Source organism: Xiphophorus hellerii, chromosome 12 (assembly GCF_003331165.1).
Source record: "Xiphophorus hellerii strain 12219 chromosome 12, Xiphophorus_hellerii-4.1, whole genome shotgun sequence".
In the NCBI taxonomy this organism is placed as follows: Eukaryota; Metazoa; Chordata; class Actinopteri; order Cyprinodontiformes; family Poeciliidae; genus Xiphophorus; species Xiphophorus hellerii.
Genome location: NC_045683.1, coordinates 10,413,150 through 10,434,491, shown reverse-complemented (window position 1 = coordinate 10,434,491; position 21,342 = coordinate 10,413,150). Strand labels below are relative to the sequence as shown.

The 21,342-nt window shown below is 36.6% G+C and overlaps 1 protein-coding gene across 2 annotated transcripts in view; it reads right to left on the bottom strand.

Moving 5' to 3' along the window:
- The window catches only part of rasgrf2b (Ras protein-specific guanine nucleotide-releasing factor 2b), a 57,020-nt gene that overhangs the window by 25,655 nt on the left and 10,023 nt on the right, over positions 1-21,342 (bottom strand). For both annotated transcript variants that reach the window (XM_032579591.1, XM_032579592.1), the window contains exons 2-5: positions 7,693-7,799; positions 5,252-5,399; positions 2,245-2,334; positions 2,034-2,170 (exon numbers count right to left, since the gene is read on the bottom strand). In XM_032579591.1, the coding sequence (XP_032435482.1) occupies positions 2,034-2,170; positions 2,245-2,334; positions 5,252-5,399; positions 7,693-7,799 (482 nt within the window). The remainder of the gene's footprint in view (positions 1-2,033; positions 2,171-2,244; positions 2,335-5,251; positions 5,400-7,692; positions 7,800-21,342) is intronic.

The following is a 21,342-nucleotide window of genomic DNA, read 5'->3' as shown; positions in this document are numbered from 1 at the left end:
ACAGAAACCACACATGTTTCCAAAGAACCTTTGCAGATTGTCAATAAAAATCATAGCGCAAATGTAACACCCATGTGTGGCATTGTGACAGGTAACAGTTTGCTTTAAGATTTTAACAGGATTGTAGTGCACAATGTAAAACTGTGCACTACACAGTCTGAAACAAAAAAACAAGTACAAAGGCTTTTATAACAATTGGAAGTCATCATTTACATAAGTTTGCATAAATGTAACTTTAATCAGCTTAGCTTTTAAATATGGCAGAAGAGAAACATAAACATATCATTTAAAATGAACTTGACCAGCTCCAACAAGAGCTCTCAAATGTGTTGTAAAGGTTTGATTCTTACTTTTAAAATTACATTTGATATTTTTAGACTAAAGATGCTCAACTGAATAAGCTCTGCTAGGATAGAAAAAAATTTAAAACAAGAAATTATTTATTGTAACTAGTATTGCGATCACAATATTCTACAATAATATTGCTATAACTTGATTGTCTTCAAGACATCCGGCTCTAACAGGGACCCACGGTTTATTTTTCCAACACAAAGGTGCTACAAATAAACTTTAATTTTGATTTGATTTTTGATCTTGAGGTTAACAAGTCTCTATAACAAAATAATGGATAGGAAAGCTTGCTACACATCTTTACCAAGAGCACCAATAATTATAAAGTATTACATCAGTTAAAATGTTTGGTATCAGATGTAAGCAACAATTTAAAAAAGCGCCAGCTCATATTAACTTCACATTAACAACTGCAGTTTATTTAAAATGATGCTGCCACAATCTTAACCAACACTGGAAAAATTAATTATATAATAGAGCTTAAATCACTGTGTCCCAGTTTGCAAAACAATACATTTTAAAGTCTTGTAGCTGGATTTATATGGCATTGAATAGTCTTGACCCTACAGTACCTACAACATTTCCGAGCTGTTAATCTGGAAAGGACAATCTGTGTTTCTCAGGTCATCAGAGACTTAAAGATTTTTTATTTTCATGACCTGAACTAAACAAGGAGAAGCAGCATCTAGTTTTTGTGTTATCGAAACAGGTTCCTGAGAGCCTGAGGTGCTCAGAAACTATTGACACATTTAGGTCAGAGTTGGATCAGGAAGGATTTAAAACGTATGGCCGTCATTTTAATGGTTTAGTGGAATTTTAAAAAGTTTGAAACAGGACAAAAGTTAAGATGTTTTTGTTTTTTTGTTATTTTTTGAAGAATGTTCACTTTGGAGCATAAAGATTGGAAAATAATTTTGACATATTTTTAAAGTTGTGATTAGTTCAGAGTTAACTAGTTTCAAAGTGACGGAAGAGTCAGAAAAGGAGGAGGAACAGATGGAGAACGGATGCCTTCTGGTCAATCTGACAATCTGAAGCCGATGCATTTTGTCAGGTCTAGTTTTAGTATTGCCCATAAAAATCCAGTCAGTTGTCATCCTAGATATCATGAGAGATCATTCATAGAGCTTCATCTGCAAAACAGTCACCAGATCAGCCACTATCTTAGTGCAAAATATATGTTCAACCACAAATAAAAATGAATAATATACCACTGAACATTTTTAAACAATGAAGCCGTAAAATATGTAAATGATACGTGACGCTAAAGTTTCTCATGCAAAATGTTGCATGACCAACCAAAAGGGTTTTTTTTGTTAATCTTTAATTGTGTTTTCAATATTATTAAAATTAAAACGTGTTTTTTTCTTCTTTCTCTTTTCTTTCTTTAATAAAGAGCACTCCAAGTAGAAAGTCTTAATCTCAACTTTTATCTGGCACCAGATATTGTTTTATAATATTAACCAAAATTAGTCCGTATAATAACCACCTTGAGAACTCTGTGATCTCTATGTTGCACTCCTTCTGCTAATTTGACTAATTCAAATGTGTAAAATTAAATCTAAAGTAAAATTACATTTACAGAGCCACCAAACTGTTATCAGGCTATTTCCATAGGAAGTTAACCATGACCATTTAGATGCAGATTGTGATGTTGCTCGAGGCATGATGTATTTACATACTCTGTCTCTGCCTCCACCATATTGAAGACAATCTGGTTCCTCTTCCTCATGCTCTCAGCATGCGGAGAGCAAATGTAGTCCTGGACAATAATTTTCCACTTCCTGCGACACAGCCAGCCCCGCATGAAACTCTGAACCTGTGGAAGGAACAGTTTAAAGGTAAATGCACATATGAGAAATAAGAAATAAAGGTGATTGTAATAATGTTTACCTTTTTGATCTTTTTGATATCTGGGTCTTCGTTCTCATGGTAGACGTGATAAGGCCGCATCCGCTCCTTAGTTTTGTTCAAAGCTACAATCTTTTAAGAAAAGAGATTTCAGTTCAGATTCAGAAATTATTGTCACGTAAAACAGCAGATGCATAACAAATCCCTTTCATTATTTATTAACACAGATATTTATTAAAATAGGATTTCAGAGTATTATGTAATTAACAAAATTAGGATGCCCCACTTTTGCTTCCAGCTGATTCCCGGAATATTTTTAGTTCAGAGTGTGCTCAAAGAATCGTTGGTGTGTTTATAGCAAATACCAATCAGACTTCCTCATCACTGAAAGCCTTCATTCAGAACAGAGAGCAGGGGAAAAACATGGAGGACAGCTCGTTCTGGCTAAAAGTAAACACGTTCTGGCTAACATTTGGACAAGAAGAGCAACATTTTCAGCAATACTTAAAAAAAACTCTTCACAGATTTATATACTCCAGTGTGACATTATTTAACCTGTTTGTTTCTACTTTCAACCCAATTATCAGTATCTGCTTCTGACATATGTGGTCGAGCTCAAGTGATAAAACCAAACACATTTTCAGCTACACCTCATCTTTATTTTCCCATTTGCCAGTTATCATGCAAATTATAGCAAAGAAGAGCCAGTCTGCCAAGTCCTGAGTGTAACACTGGCTAGTTTGTTTAAATATTCATAAATGCAAAGCATACACACACAGAAGAAAACAAACAAACAGACATGCACCACTATGTTTTAATGAGTTGAATAACCAGCTGCACCTTGGCTCTTAAGTTCTAATCCTTTTTTCATGAGCAGCTTCATTAAACATGCAGATGTTTTCTATTGCAAAACAACTTTCATTAGTATTGTTTTATTACCATCCAGCATCCCTGAATCCTGTCAATAAGATTCGCCAAAACAACACACATTAGACAGAGACAGTGGCACACTTGTTGCTCAAAGAGAAATTTAATACAGTGAGTGCGTCGTTTCTTCTCAAAGACAAGATTGCACACGCAAGCCTGGGTGTTTAGACTAGAGATTACTGACACAAATGAGCAGAGACCAAATTGGAAACGACAGCAGAGCTTTGACTTATTGAGAGTTTACCAGCTGGACCATTGAACAAACAGCACCCCCTTTGAACAATCGTTATTCGCAGCAGAATGCAATTTCAAACGAATCCCTGTAACATTAGGAACAACTTTGGAGTTCTTTCTGGTTATGTCTGGGGCAGATGTGCATTTGCATCATTAAAAGTAAGGAAACTAATTTAAAATCTTCCTTTTTGTTTTGCAAAAAAAAAAGTTCAATTTGGCTGATTAACTGCAGAGGAATTAAATCTGATAAAATCTGCTGTAATTTAAATAATGTTTAGACAATCTGCACAATATGTTTATCCCAGTGAGTCATAAAAGTGATATGATGTTGTAAAACAACTCCATAAATGATGTTTAGTTATCTAAAAATGCTGTGTATGTTTATCCTATGCTTGTTGATTTAATGCACTTCTCACTGACGAGGCAAAACATTAGTAATGCATTTTTCTTTTTAAACGTCTTAAATGGAGACCAAGCTATTGAAAAGGAGGTTATAAAGTTATGACTGATTGGTGCATGGCATTAGCCAGGAGTGTTACCACAATTAATCTATTTTCAAATAGTTTGTTTTGCTTTTTGTACTCAGATAAAGCATGACTGTTGGGTTTCAGCCAGAATTTCTAAGCCTAATTTACAGCAACATGTCCTGTAAGGTTTGCTCAGGTTTGCTGACCTTTTGGTAGAACCCCAAAGACAACCAACAACGCTCAGAGTAAACGTGGTCTTTGCAATGATCGCTCACAATGAGGCTGCGTCTGCCTCTGTTTGACTTTCCTAATCATTACAATAACATTACAATGTCCTAAACACATTTCATTCATTTGTTGTCTGCCAACTGTTTGTCTTAGCTATTTAAAATTGGCAAAAGCAATATCTTTACAGCTTCTGACCAGCCATTTGCATCACAAGGACTTTTTCCACTGCATATTTTAAAGCATCGTGGGAGCACTTATGTTTACTAAGCAAAATGATGTTATAAATCTAATTAATGCGCACAGCTAACTGGATCCTGTTAATCTGTGTGGGGGGAAAGAAGGAAGGGGAATAATGTTGATTAACAATGTTGTGAAGGTTTGTTGGGTTTTATGTGTTCACACAAACGTGTGATTTATCAGGCAGCGACGGCTGCACAGAAACAGGACTCATTCGATGAGGTTGGCTGTCTGTGAGGACGCCAATCAAGTATCTTTATGGAGGGCCTCCTACACCCAGAAGTGACCGAGTGCACCCACTCCCTTATTGCCAAGAATACAAACATAGAAAACGACCCACAGCAAGCACACCGACACTGACATGTACACTGTATAGGTTTATTCAAATGCTTTCTTTTTGCATTCACCCTTTGTGATTTGTTCAAATGAGAACACAATGCTGTGTGGGCAGAATGGTGAGTAAGAGAATATAGAATATAACTGGGAAATAGAGGAAAAATGTTTATGCAAGAGTCCTGTTGAAATGCCCTTCTAAGGTTTTTATCCTATGATTTTATCTGTGATCATGCACGGCTTCGTAATGTTGCAGTGCTGTAAAGTACTTGGTGTTCCTTTTAATATTATCGGTCCCGGATTTCCATTGAAAATGATTTGTATTTCTCTCCTGTAGCAGAAACGTGCCTTGAGGGTCAGAAGTGCAATAAGAGCAGAGACATAAGACCATCCAATAAACGACTGAAGGAGTTGTTTTAATGGAAAGCACTAAATCAGCTGTCCAAGTCCATTTGTAAAATGCTTTAATTCTCTTTATTTAAATGTTGCCATTTTAAAATATTAACAAAGGACTTTTCAAAAGACAAATGTTTAAAACGGAGGGTGAAAAGGTAAAAAAACATAAACTAAATTATTTTGAATAAAGCCATGTGCATCTACAGTCAGAAATGCATATCATCTACCTCGGATTTAAGTCTTTCAATTTCTGTATCCTGGTCCTCCAGCTGAGTGCGGAGCTGATTGGCAGCCACCTTCTCAGTCTCCACAATTTGTACAAGGTGGATGTACTTCTGCATCAGCACTTCTCGTTCAATGATTATGTCAGAATAGCTGTGAAAAAAGAACATTTTATATTATAAAAAGCAGCTTACATATTCATAAGGATGAATGTCTCAGTCACTTTGAACTTTTAGTTATCTAAGTAAGTTTTTTCTAATGTGGAATGATCAAATAGGGAATGAAAACTCTTTAAAACTGGCAGAGTAAAAAAATTATCTCAGCTTCATCAAGTTCCAGAATTACTGCAACCTTTAGAGTAAAAAGCAAACACACATCTCCTCCTCCCTGCACCAAGTCCAAGTTCAGTCTCGAATGAGTGAAATATTTTTTTTCGGACAAATTTCAGTTACATTTGAAATGATTCTGAAGCAGTAGTTTATATTTGTGTAAATGGTGTGTGAGAGCTGCGGTATCGATGCCGTAAAAGCAAAATGTAACTGACAAAGCTGCATGAAAAATTAAAAACATTCTGTAATGTTGAAGAGGAAATTAGCAACCAGCTGCTACTAGCAGTAGTCACAGCACATTATCACTGGTTTATGACTCTTTGTTGCTCATACCAAGGAGGACAAACAACAGCAATAACTGTAGGGTAGTTGCTGTTGCCGAAGGATATGGAAAGAATTACAAACCACTTCTAAATTATGTGGCTATATTTATACGATTAAGTAACTTCTCTGGGAAAAATCCCAACTCAGCTGGACAAGGGATCAGTGGAGATGCTCTGTGGTTGGAACGATCTACCTGCTTCTAAAAACCACAGCAGATACTGGGTTCAACAAGGCACAGATAAGAAAACGATCTTGGCTTTTGTAAGTTAAAAAAGCCAGCATCTCTGAGGATATTTTAGTGCTTTAAAGTCCATGACGCTGGTGACTTGCATGTGGAGAGATGTTTTTAATCCAGAGGATCTGGTGAGACTTAGTGCAGCACTCAATGTGGTTCCTGCTGCCGTAGCCCATCCACTTCAAGATTCCCATTATTTTCAGTTCAAAGGTGGTTTTCCACATTCTTTTGTCAGAACAGCTGTTTTTATTTGATTGTTTCTAACATCTTGAACCATACTGCAACCAACAATGTATTCCTGGCAACTCTTCCGAGATTTTCTCTTTTTTTAAACATTGTTGTGTGTAATAAATCCATTTAGTACATCAGCAGTTTCTTAAATACTCAGGCCAGCCTATATCTAGCATCAATAACTATATCATAAGTCACTTTAAACTCCTCTCTCATATTCTGATACTGTTTGAACTTCATCACGCCTAGATACCTAAAAACATTAATTTTTATCATTTTGATTAGCTGCTTTGTCTTCTGAAACTGTGTCCCAAATTGAACTATGTCCATACTTTCAGAATAAAAATACAGGATTTTGACAAACCATGTGATGCCATAATGTTAATATGTAATGAAGGATGAAGAATGTTTCCAAAACCTTGCAAATCTATGACATGACAACATAAATACACAAAATTTCCTATAACCTTTGATGGGGCAAAAAAGCCTTGCAATTCTTTAGATTGCAACAGAAAACTGTTCAGAAAAATGTCAATAAACATTGACTTGCCTGTGTTGACTTATTGTACAATTAGCTACACAAAAGGTTAGAGTTGCACAAATTACATAAAACTTTATTTTTACCTTTTGCTTACCCATACACATAATTAATAGAAACCATATGAAGTAAATTGATTCAAAAAAGGCAAGGTACATCCATTCATAGAGCATTCATAGACAAGGTAATCCAAACTGTTTTACAGGGGATCAAAGGAAAAGGAAAAATGCTCTGATTGATTATTCATCCAATAAAATCATTTCTAGGATTTGCTCTGGCCAGATCCTGATGTTTAAGAGTTCAAGAGTAATCGTAAACAAACATTTGTAAAACAAAATGAAATGCATCTTAACATTCAACCTTTGATTAAGGAAATAGTAAATATGAGGTAAAAGTGTCTGAACTCAGAAAGTCAGATTCCTCCCTCAAACTTAACCTGAATGAACCAACAGGTAACCGCAGCTGTAATAAACGTACTTTTTATACCTGGTTGGTTTAATCAAAACCAGTTTCAGTACAGAAAAAGTCTAAGACAAGATTGATTATTAGTATCTATATTATCAGAGAAGAGGGTTCTCACTCTTCTAAAACAAGTTTAGTCCCAAGAATATGTTAAATCTCTCTTCTTTAAACCAGCTTTGGGTAAATTAAACATGATTACTAATTAAAGTTAGATTTGACCAAATCCTGATGTGAAGACATATTCTCTTTCCAGGAACATGGTCAGAGAATACAACTTCAACTTTAACGCCTATTTACAACAAAAGTATTTGTTATCGCTTTATGTACCTCGCCTGCTGGATGGCCTCCACCCATTCATCACACTCGCACTCCTCATCCGTCCGCAGCTCCAGAGGTTTCTGTCCATCGTGGCCAAACACAATCAGGAAGTAGTGCTAAGAGGAAAAAGAAAGGAGACTTGATCAGAAATGTGATGCTCCAACAAATAAGAACGTGTTGTTCCAGTTCATAAACATAAATATTTGACTGGTGGAAATGTAAAAGTGTCAGAAGTTTGGACTTTGCATGCCAGTGATATAGTTCTCCTGTTGCATGAAGCCTTACTTCATCACCTTGAAATAACTAATCTTGTCAAAGAAACAAAAGAAACAAATCAAAAACAGAGGAAGTTAAAGATATGGATTTCTAAATTTAGACTTCTGTTCCCAGATACCATTCTGAGTCATTTGAAATGCTTCTTTAATTTACCCGACAACAATCTCCATATGCAGCCCTAAAAGACAGACAAAAAGACACAATGAGGTAGCATTGGTGGCTCAACACAGCCATTTGCTCACTGAAATAAAACATCGAGTGTCCCCTGCGTTTCCCCTCTTCACCAGCCTATTATCATCACCATCAATTAGCCCGTTCTCTGCTGGTCTCTTCCCTCCCTGTCTGTTTTTATCAATACGAATATCTGTGTGAATTTCTCTTAAAAAAAAACCTCCCACACACGGGCACATGCCATCACAAGCAAGTACAGAGACACACAACTACAGTAGAACACACACACGTACATAAGGGCTGTGTGAAGTGATAGAGGTTTTTAGTCAAATGGTCGTGTCCTGGGGCAGTGGGTTACCAGAAGAGCTGCTATTTTTAGTCAAGAAAAACTGAACTCAGAGAAGACTGAACTCTGCATGGACTTTCTGTCCTCCTCTCCCGCTCACTTCATCCATCCATCCATTTCCTCCTCCCTCTCCTGATGCAGTTCACCTATCTTCCCACTCCACCTCCTCTGCCCCGCTCAGCCAGCATCCTCGCTCCTCTTGTTGTCGAAACCCACTCCTCCTCTTCCTCCTACTCCATCTCCCTTCATCCTTTCATCTCTTTATGTTTCTTTCTCAGACGGAGGACTCAGTGAACCAAAAAGAGTTGAGAGAGGAGAGACGGTTGCCCTGTAGGTTTATAGACGGGCTTCAACCCCTACAGTGGGGAAGGGCCAGGAACTGAGGAGAGTTTATTGAAACGTGAACATTTAGAGATCTTCCTCCATCTTTATCTGCACCTCCATCATCCTCATCATGCTTATTATGTACCTGTCATTTCAATTCGCCACCCGGCTGCGTCACTACATCAACAATAATCTAAGCTCCGATGGGGAGAGACACAAAAAGAGAAGAGGGCCACAGTTACGTAATAAATCTTAACCAAGTACATATTCCTAAACTGTGTCACCACCTAACAAGAAAACATTTCCATGGCAACGCAACGTTCGATGGTTTGGCTGTTTTACACTTCCATTTTCTACTATTTGGTGCATTGAAGCCCCATTCATGATGGCTTTTAATGATCCATCCTGTAATTTTAGACATTAGCAAAAATATCTTAAAGTACAAAATAAAAGATTTTTGCAAATGCAGATTTTACAGATGGATACATATTCTCAGTCAGAGATGCTTAGCTTTACATCATGTACATGAAAATGAAAAACAATTGTGATTACATACAGTGACTTACAGGTGTATTTGATAATTAATCGCCTTGCTGCTTTGATAATATAGTTCTGGTCAGGTGTTTTACATACATTTATCAGAGGAGCTTTGAGGAGCTTCTTATTATTAAATGGCCTATTCTTGTATAGCGCTTTATCTAGTCCAGAGGATCACACATTCACCCCTTAACACATTCACCCCCTGATGTAGCCACAGCTGTTCTGGGACAGTCTGACAGAAGAGCAGTTCACAACTCTTTTGTAGATTTTGGTGTTGGTGCTTTAGGAGGCTCATTCCACAAAATTTATGATATTCTGCTTTATTTATTCCAAAACTAATTACTGTATGTGTCATGAGGTGCGGGTGGGGGTTGGTGAGGCAGACGCAGCGGACCCAGGTAAGATGAATAAATGATGATTTTTAATGGTAAATAAGTCCAGCAGCAGGCACAAGGAAACACTGACCACGACTAGACTAAACATTGACAACGACATTGACATAACATTGACGAGGACCCGACGAGGAACAAAGAACACAGGTGGAGTTAAATACATGGGAGGGTAATCACAGAGACGAGACACACCTGGGAACAATCAAGGGGAGGACAGGACAACGAAGAGACTTAAGGACACAGAAAACTCTAAATAAACACAGAAAAACACAGATCCTGACAGTATGTTTGAAATCATTTATCCAACTGCGTCCAGGTTTCAAACATCTGAACAGCCTGGAAGACCAGTGTCACTGTCGACAGTGAAGAGAGAGTTACATAAATTGGCCAAAAGGTTGCCAACAAGAAAATCATTTACTTCTCCAAAATCAATGCAATCAAACAGGAGTGAAACTTGCAGATTTCCACATGGACAAGCCAAATGCCTTCTGGAAAAAAAACAGTTTCACAGGCAAAACAAAGATCGAGTTATTTGGCCACAATTACAAATAACTGTGTAATTGTGGAAAGTTCAGAGACTCTTAAAATTAAGAACAGAGAATATACTAAAAAGCATCGTGACAGAGGCCTTGTCTGTGAGAATGTTTTACTGCCAATTGAACAAAGAGAGCAAAAAATTAAAAAAGGAAGAATTACTTCCAAATAGAGCTGCAACAAATGGTTATTTTAGTAATCAATAAATCTATCAATTGTTCTGATTCATTGCTTAAGTTGACAAAAAATGGCACATCTTTTTTCATACAATATGAGATATACATTAAAATCATTTTTAAAAAAGAAATTACATTTTTTTTGCCTAAAACTGTTAATTACTGCCTTGTATGTTTTTCTTTCAGCTATATAGCCTCTTTTTTGAGTCTGTATATTCCAGTTAACAACTAATTGATTACTAAATTAGTTAGTTATTTCAACACGATTAATCCAGGCTTTTGGGGATCCACCGAACTGATGAGAAAAACACCATGACTGTAAAGAAATAACCACTACAACGTTTGCACTTCCTTCACAGACTTAAAAATGTAAGCATTTTCTTCCCAGCCATGACAGCATTCTACTAAGACATCAATACACTAATGCATTCTCACATGTTGTATCACATCCTGGTGTGGCAGCAGCACAGCCATAGTGAGGCACAATCACAACAGGAAAGTGAGAGCTGCTGAAAAGATCACTGGTGTCTCGCTGACACATCTGCAGGTCATCTAAGCAAAGCCTAGTGTGTGCAGAGTAGATGGCATTTTAAAGGACACCATACATCATTTTCATAGGATGTTCAATCAGGTGCTATTCTATAAAAACTTAGGAGTCATGATTGACTATCTGTTGTCTATGAAAATCCACATTGAACCGGTCTGTAAAAAGACAAAACATATTTGTCTAGGTCCTTCAGAGCAAGTGAAGAATTTCTTCTTTTGTAATTTGATTACTTTTCATTCTGTCTGTATGTCTGCATACAGTAGTGCTGTGATGCACAACACATTTCAGACTTGTGCTGACAATGAAGCATAAAATATAGTATTGTACCTTCTCATGTAATATGCTCTCCTTCCTGGTATTTGGTAAAACATACAAAAGTCAGGGCCTCAAATATTTTTTGTCCACAGCAGACAAACCCTTAAACCATAGAATGTGGAGTGGATTTTATTTAGCATGATGATGAATATTTGTTTGTTTGTTTGTTTTTTAAGTCTGCAGTTGTAAGGTGACAAAATGTTAGAAATCCTTGAATAAGGTAGCATTATTATTATTTTTTTTCCATTTTAGGTCCTGGTTGTTGTTTTTAAGTTGCATCCTTGCAGATTTTTATGCAGTTTTTATGTTTTTGCACTTCTGTGCCAAATATTAATCCACTTTCTTCCAGGTGTGAAAACTCCCTACAGCTGCTGAGACAAGAGTAAAAAGAAATGTTCAAGCTTCCAACTGATTAACACTCTTGTTAATAAGATGTATGCTGGTAGGCAGGGCTTACTTTGTCCATCTTGCAAAAGGCCCTATGGTGACTCATTAGGCAGCTGATGGGTGTTTCACCAACACACTGACATTTGAAATGTGCAACAGATTGCTTGTGAAATTGTCTTTTTTTCTCTACTCACTGTCCAGCCTACAGGTATAGTACCACAAAAAAAATCAGTTTTCTGCCTTACAGATTTCCTCAGTGTTTGATTTTTTTTGTCACACCTAGTTGTTTTAGGCCATCAAGCAGATTTTACTATCAGAACATTACAGCTAGAGTAAATACACATGATGACTTGGTTTATTATGGTAATGAAGCTGTTTCAAACAGCCTGGAACTGTAAAAAGGTAATGACCCTCTGATCCTTATAACTGGCTCAGCAAACATTAGCAGCATCAAACCTTTGTGATACCTGGCAATGAGTCTTTTACATCACTGTGGAGGCATTTGGTCGCATTCTTTTGTGACTTTTCATGCAGGAACCGTCTGCCTTGACGTCATCAAGATGAACTAATGCAGGTAGATGTGGTGGTATTTTGTGAATCAATATTTGAACACTTACAACCCTTCAAGGTTGTTCTGGATATTTTTTTAACTTAAAATAAGTCATCATTTGACACTGCTTTTTGTATTTTCTCAAATACCAAAAGCATTTTTGGTATTTGAGAAAATACAACATTTTCAATTTACTTTGAAATTAAAATTTATTTCATGAACCTTATGTATTGAAGTATATTTGGGAGTTGACTATAATATGTCTGAGATGTAGTAGTAAAGACTCTGTAAGACAGACTTAAAAAGTAAACATCATTATTGAGCAATCCAAATTTACAGATTCAGCAAGCCCAATATTTAGAAACTGGTCAGAGGGAATAAACCAATAAAAGTCCTCCTCCTTTGATCTCTGCACTCCCTCCCTTTTAAAAGGCTCTGAACACCAAACATCAGGCATTCTCCACTGTGTACATCTTACAAAATTATCACATGCTTACTTTCCACATCATGTGCTTAAATCCATACATCCCTTGTTTGTCTAGACTTAGTGTCTCCGACCTATGCTTGAATGTTGTCTGAGTACAACAAAGTCCTCTGTGAGGTCAGACGCAGCATGAATGCATATTAACGTATATTTGGTCTTTGAACTATTAAAATAGGCAGTCATGAGCTTTTTTTGTGTAAGTGTTTGTGATCCCTAACCCCTGAAAATACCAGAGGTCCACTGTATATCTACTAGCAAGGTAGATTATTACAGCAAAGTACAACTTTTGTACTGAAGAAACAGAAAACTTTCTGCACCATGAATGTTTCTCTTCACTGAAGTCCCCCTTAAAAAATAGTTCACCTCAGTTACATTTTGTGGCCTAAATTCAGTTAAAGTTATTTTATCTACAATAATACCAATATTGTTTCAATATTATTGCCAATAATTTTTTAATATCAATTTGAGCATCCAATTCCTACGTTTATATGCCATCAACTCTTGCAGAAGCAGTGACCCAACAGTCTCAGGGCGATCATTAAAGATTAATGTTGCTGCATCTGGATCAGACTGTAGCATCGAAGCTTTACAGTACTGAATACAGCCATACTGTACTATGTCCTCATTAGACAACGGGTAAAACTGCAGGGGCTGGGTTGTTCCTGTGGATGTCATAAATATAATGAGAGGTCTGAACCCTAATCGGACCCTTTTGCTTTGCTTCCCAACTCTGTCGCTGCTTTCAGGTCTACCAGCTCTTTTCCGTTCACATCAACTCAAACATATCTTCCATCCCTCCAGGCTTCGATGCACTGTAGGAAATTTCACTGAGACTAATAAAGAATGAGAGAAAAGGGAAAGGCTAAAAAAATAGCTTGAGACCCTTCCCTGCTCCTTCTTTTTTCATGTTATAAACAATCAATTTAACACCCACATGAAACTACCTTTTTCCCTCCAATCTTCGAAGCTGTCATATAACAACAAGACTGTGACAGAATGACATAAAGGAGTGTGTTGTGCCAAAGGGAGGAACAAGCACAATGAATGGCAGAATTTCTTATTATTCACAGGCAGCGTTCTATTAGTAATTCTGATTTGCTTGAAGAGAGAGGAGAGAAAAACGTCTGTGACAAAAAAGTATTCTTTGTTCGACAGGGCTCGAATGCTTTTCTCTTTATTGCCAAATATAGACTTAAATATTACTTTGGACTTGGTAGAATTTTTTTATTTTGTACAACATGGCTTCAGGGATGCAGAGACATCATGGTGTAACAGGAAGAAGTGAATCAGTGTTGGGATCCACAAATGACTAGAGACCAAAATAAGCACCAATGATGCCACTGCGCCGTCTGGTACCACCGTACCACAGATGGGCCTTGTTCCCCCCGTCTCTCAATCAGACTCTAAAACCAGGAAGCATTTTGCTGCTTTGATTGTGTTCAGCTTATTAGAGAGAAATCTGAATACTGAGTGTTAAAGGTGTGATTAGACATTAGTGTGTATTCAAATACATTCAGACAACAATAGATAAACTGCCACAGAGCGTTTACAGCGTTATTTGGATGCTTAGTTTATAAAATGTATGTGTAAATATGCACATTTTTGAACCCATCCATCCATTGTCTATACCCGCCTTTTTTCTGCAGGGCCTATCTTCGGCTGACATTTAGAAAGAGGCGGTGTACACTCTGGACAGGTCAAAGTCAGTCACAGGTCAATGCAAAGAAAAAACACAAGCAACTATACACACATACAATCAAGTCAGAGAGACCAGTTAACCTAACAGTTATATTTTGAACTGTGTGAAGAAGCCAGAGTACCTGGAGAGAATCCACTCATGCACAAGGGGAACATGCAAACTCCATGCAGAAAGACCCAAGGCCCAGATTCAAACCCTGAACCTTCTGTGCCATAGTTTTGAGCCTCTCTAATTCAGCTTTACAATGAGTTGGAGACCATAATAATCAATGCCTTAAGGTATTTGTATCCCTTGGATTTTTACTCATTTTGTTATTTGCAAACTTCAAACATTCAATACTCTTTAAATGTATGTTTAAAGAGCTTGCACATAACAGATCAATGCTAGACAGTGTATAACAGTAAAGTACGTAGCTGGACATTGATATTGTGTTTCAATACTTCTGACAAGAATCTGAAAAGTGCTCCACGCATTTGCTCACATTCTGAATCTCCATCTCAATCTCAAGATTTCTGCAGCCGCTAAAAGGTTTTCTTCCAGGATTATCATGCAGCATTTAGCTCCTCCAATTTCCCTAACAACCTTTATTTATTTATTTATTTATTTATACTTTACCTTTTTTAACCACGAAGTCCCACTAAAATCAGAAATTTCTTTTACATTGCCAAAGTAACAACCATGCAAATGAAAATTATTAAAACATGGACACAAGAAGAAATAAAAGAGGATGGGAGTTATTGGCCTCTCAAGAAAAAAAATGGCATATCTACTCTTCATAATTTTATCAAAAACTTAAACATTAGAGGATGTGACTGTTTTTAGTTTAAGAACTTTCTGTAGATTATTCCAGGAATATGATAAAATAAATATAGAAGTAAAATATTTTCCCCAAAACTCTGTTGTAGCTCTGGGTACATTTAAAAATGCCATTGGCTACAAAAAATGAATTATCTCCTCCCAGCTAAATCTTACATTCTCCTGTGCCACAGGAGAGATTTAGCTTGTGAAATTAAACATAAAGAGATGCACAGGTTCAAGGCTCCTTAGTGTGGATAAGGCTCCATGCATGTGACACTCCTGGCTGCATTCAAATGCAACCAAATGAAATTTGAACATTTCTGTGGCTGTTTGTGCTGCAGTGAAGAGGAGGGGCTGAGAAAACAAGATGGAGAAATAGATCTCAGAACAACAAACAGAAAGAAAGAACACCAGGTAAGTTACAACTTCAACCTATTCCTGTTGTCTCCAATGCATTAGCCTGCAGCTAATACTAAGTTTATTGAACTTCAGCGGGGTGTATAAAGTCTTCAGTTGTGAAGTTTCTCAGTTTAACTTGCCATTTTGTCAGATTTAGTAGCAGGTAATCTGGGTTAATGTACAAACAGTTAAAGTTCAAGTAAATGTTGTGGCAGACAACCGGTGTATCCAGAGAGTCCAGAGCCGTGTCATAGGTTAGCTTGCCAGTGAGCTGCAGGAGGGAATTTTCCTTAAACCAGCAACAACTATATTATCATGATTACAAAATTAGTGATGCATTTGCTATAAACTTTATTTCTAAGTCCAATTTAAAATGCAGATTGAGCTGAACGAATGGTGATGTAAAAATGCCCGTCTAGCACATTATGTCAGGTCACAATGGCTCCATATTAAAGATAAATATGAATATTTCAGGTTTGATGTGAACATCAGGAGTGAAAATAATTGCCACATAACCCAAAGGAGGTTATGTGGTTAGATGAAAGCTTGTCAGTGGCAGTGCTCAGAGGTTTTGTTAATATAAACATTAATACACATTCAGCAGTTTAAAGTTACAAAATAACTTAAAATTACCACTAAATGTATTACTGTTCCATATATTAAGTTATTGGGAAGAAATAAAAACAGCCTCTCTCGTCTGCATATCCCTTTGATTTCTCAGCTCCTGTTGCTCCCACAGGGGCAATAATATGCTGAATGAAGCCTTATGAAATGCTCCAAGGACAAGAGCAAACCAAACCACTAACATAATGAAAATCTTGCAGACTCAGAAATACACATTTAAACTTATTTACTGCGGTGTCGTCCATCATACTTGCCATTAGGAATAATACTGTAGAAAGCTCTGAAGCACTTTGTACCCTACAGGTACATTTTGTCAGATTAGAATCTCCTTATTTGATCCTTGGCTGGATTAGATTGAGACATGTGTGCCAAGAATGAGGCTTTGGCTGTTGTAGCTCAGCATAAATACTGCTACAACAGACGGATTTCACCAGATCCTAAATGCCCTAGAGGAATTGGAACATTAAATCGAGTTTGTTTACTGACTGAGCAGCACAAAGGTATAAGCAGCACTTTCACCTCACAGCTATAAACATCACAGTAGTAAGTCCTTTAGCCTTTAACTGTGCAGTTTGTGTGTTCTTTGTCTGCCTGTTTATTTGTTTAGCAGATTTTCTTCAATAGTGCAGAGACGTCCATGTTTGGTTAAATTCTGACATTTAATTTGCCGTGTGCGAACATCCTCTGAGTAACTTGCAAACAATCTGAAGTCTGGTCCGCCCGATGCAACGCCTGGTCTCACGGCTCTCCCCTGAACCACTGAGTATGCCGTGATGCTTAAAATTCAAGTTCAGAAAATTCACTGGAAAATATTTGCTACTTCTCAGTTACTATTTCTAATTGTAAAATACAACAACCTCTTTTTTTATTTTAGGAAATCCTCCAAGAGCCTCCTCCAGTTGCCATGCAACCATATGGTGATGAGTCCAGAAATATTCTCACACATATCGTAAATATGTGACTTTGCATTTTCACAGCTGAAATTTGGTTAATGTGTGTTTCAAGGTTATCCACCTGTTTCCTGTTATTATTGGACTATTTGTTTTGATTGCTAATGGTTTGATGTGATTTATGTTTTCTTAAAAAAGCTTTTCTATTTAGCCAAATTTGTCTGCTTTGATGATAATTTCCTAGCTCAAGCTCATGTCTAATTGTTGTGTTGTTTGTGCCTTTAAGAGGAAGCTTTAGTTGTGATTTCAGTAGGTGTGTATAACATGCCCCCAAAGTGAAACAGGGTGGTTTCTGTGACCGGTGGAGTATTCTCCACAAACAAGGAACCAGCACAAACATTTACATAAAGTTCTACACCACAGCACAAAAATCATTTTGTTTTTATCTAAATCTGATGAAGTGATATTTGGAATCACTGAATCCACCTCATGATGTCACAGTTATCATGACAATCACTGAATTAACAACTCATGTCCTGCTGGTTTTATTGCTCTCTGCGCAGCTCTGATTTCCAAAATGTCTTGTCGATAACTACAGGTTAGGAAGCAATCTAGATGTACAGTACAGATGAGTCACAACTTTGATATTAAAGCACAAAACACTTTTGTTTTGCAGTTTTCTGCCTTGCATGCACCCATGGACAATAAGATATATATGCAGACCCATAGTCCCATTTTCTGCTTTTTTGTTTTATAGTTCTACTTTCTCAATATTGCTAGGAGCAGTTGGAGCATAACATCCTGCTGTTTTGATGCCAACGATATGGAATATAAAGAGGATCTCCTTTGAGTCCCACGGTGCGAGAGGACATATCTGAACAACATAAATCTGTTTCATGATGTTCTTGAGAATTGTTACTAACCAGATCAAATAAAAGCAGTCCTCAGAAACACAAACAATAAAACCTTCCTTACATCATAAAATGTGTACATCTTTTTCTTCCCAACACCACCTTATTAATATCAGCAACAATAAGGTGAATATGATTTACACATAATAATCTTAAATAAATTATCAGGTTATCAACACAAACCAGTAAGCTGCAATTTAGGAGAAGAGAAAGCATTATTTCTCTCTAATCTGCGACAGCTTGTCAACTGAAACGTCCCAACTTCAGCACACCTGAATCAAATGAATGGTTAATGACCAGGTCTTTGCAAGCTGACAGCCCAAGAGGTAATTCAGCCTTTTGATCCATGTGTGTTGGAGCAGGGATGCATCTAAAAGTTGCAGAATGGAAGTTTTCGAGGCCTGGAGTTGTTAACCCCTGCAATAAATGATTACTGAGAAGAACACATTTAAAATCATGGAAAAAAGAAAGTAAACAATTTTCTTCTATTCTATGGTTCCACGCAAATTTTGGGGGTTGAACTGATCATTTATTTTAGTTTTTTCCAGGTTGGACTCAGACAAACAATTTAAACTAATTTTCACCAAAGTTAATGGTGCACAAACTTTAATGGTCTAAAATTCCCCCATAACAGTGTAATATATTACTAGAATCAGGCAGAAACTATTCAGATTACCTGCTGACAACTGTGGTTCAGAAAGTTCCTGAATAAAGTGGTGTACTTAGTTTTTCCACAGATGTTAAATACCTTACACATCTGTTGAAGATCAGATCATTCCAATTATGTCCTGGTATGCAAAACTCCAGAGATGAAAAGTTATTACTTTATACATTTTTTCTATCAGTGAATTATAGATAATAAAAAAAACAATATTCATTGAGTTCATTGAGTTTAAAAGTCAAGCTAATGATCTCAGAAAACTAGCACAGAAAACAGGAGCATTTTGAATGATTCTAGTAAAGGTTTAAAGTGTTTTCAGTGGGATTAGCTTCAATGCTCAGTGGTATGTAAATCTATTGTTCATTTATTCACTGTATTCAGTTTTAAAGCAGCTTTATCACAAATAAAAACACAGAAAATAACCCCTATTGCATCTGAGGAAATCTTTATAACACCATTCATCCATATTTATGGAGAGTTTTGATTTTTGCTGGTATTAAAGAAAAAAGTAAACTAGTATGCAATCTGTATGTGAATATTTTTTTTCAAAAGTTATGTCACTGCATGGTGTAGCAAAAACAGCAGTTCAATCAATTTTGCAGGGTATTTCCCTCTGTTTTCTGTCTCTATAGAATTATAAGGTTATTATCTTTAGATTTTACAGTAGCTCTACGTTTCAAAGACCGAAGAGAATATACATGAGAATATTTTGTGAAATCCTGCTTAGTTTCTTTAAAAGAAGCTCATCGTAATCCTGTTACAGTTTTTTTATTTTCAAATGGAGGGAGAATATGTTAATGAGCCTTTTTTGAACCAGAAGCGTTTCCTGGATAGTAGAAACGTCCCTCAGTGCAATCTGCACTTTAATTTTCACAGCATTTCAAATTGAAGAGGACAGTTTTCAATTCTAACGCTGAGGAACCCGTAACGGCTTTAGCACTTGAGAAAAAAACAAGAGGAAATTACAAACAGCCCTGAAGAGGAAAGCGGATCAGAATAAATGAAGAATCAGCTCCAATTAGTGCACATCAGAGAAAACACTAAGCTGTGAGAGGCTAGCAGCGCTTTGTGACTGGAACTAATCACAAGCACATGCACACAAACATAGCCCACTCAAATACATCAGCAAAAGTTATGACCCCTCTTAAGTGTGATCCCACCTTTTCATCCTTGATGCAGCGTCCAGCATAAACTTTTTCACATTAATTATGTTACAACTTACAACCACAAACTTTAAGATATGCTACATCTTAACGTATATTTGCTACATTACAGAAAATCAATTTTCTGTGATGTAGCAAAACAGGGTGGTGCCTTGAAAATGGTTATTTTCAAAAATCTTCTACAATTAAAAGTTTGAAAGGAGTGGCCTTTACTTGTGTTCAGCTCTGTTGTAGAAACAGCTGCATGTCTTTTGTAGCATGGCTTATCACTACTAGCACTTGGATTTAGGTCTGAACTTTGACTGGACCATTTTAGAACATCAATATTCTTTGTCCACTGTTGGTTTGGCTGTATGAGGTTGTTTTCTTGCTGAAGGGGGGTAACCTATTCTTAACTCTTTTGAGGCAGGTTTTCTACCCCATATTTAGTCTCATCCATCTTCAATCAATTTTAATTTCCTGAAAACATTTCCAGAACTTGGAACCGGATATCAGGCCGCATGGAGCCGTCTTTTGAATAAGTTGCATAAGTCACTGATTACTTTCAAACTAATAAAACAAAAAAATGACGTGAATGTAACGCAACACAAAGAAATGTAGCAGTGTAGAAAGTACAGATACTTAATGTAAAAAGTGTTGGAGTAAAAGTCGAAAGTATCTATGATTTAATCTATTTAAGTAAAGTACAGATACATGAAAAATGTATTTAAGTAAACTAAACCAGCTAATTGTGCTTCACTGCATCCCACCTCTGGTATTCAGGTTGTTGGCCAGGCTGCGTTTTCCACTATATAACATTTTAAATTAAGCCAAAAAGTCTTTGAATGGACTAAATTGTAGACGTAGACCAGAACTACTTCTTTCATGTTTTCTGTGTTCCCTACATGGAAGTTTTCTATTTTGCCACACTACATTTTAGAATGATGTGAAGTCCAAAGCTTCAGATATTGTTTACTAATAACTCTGCCTCCCTTGGCCTTCTTGATGCTATTTTCTCACTAGGCTATTCTAACCAACCTCTGACAACAGCTCAATTTATTTTGAGATTAAAACATGTGGACACAGCTGTGTCGTACTCTTTCCATTTTCAGATGGTGTCTGAAAAAGAGCTATGTTTGTTGTTCAAAGCTTGGCATATTGTTTTATGACCTAAATCTCTTTTAACTTCTCTGCATCTTCATCGCCGACCTGTTTGCTGTGTTAGAAAAAATCTCAAATTTACCAGATTTAAATAAGAAGTCAAATTTGTTTGTTTTTTCACTTTCAAGATTTCTTACAAGATTTTTCATGTAAGGACATGAAAAATCTTCACCAGCAAAAATAAATTCTCCCAATTGTACAATTTTCATCATATTAAGCAAAAACTAGATAAGTTTTCCAACAATTCTAATTTCCATTGAGTAAAATATCACAAAAATGCATGTATAATATACTGTTTAACCTGTCACTAAATCCTTGAAATTATATTCTTT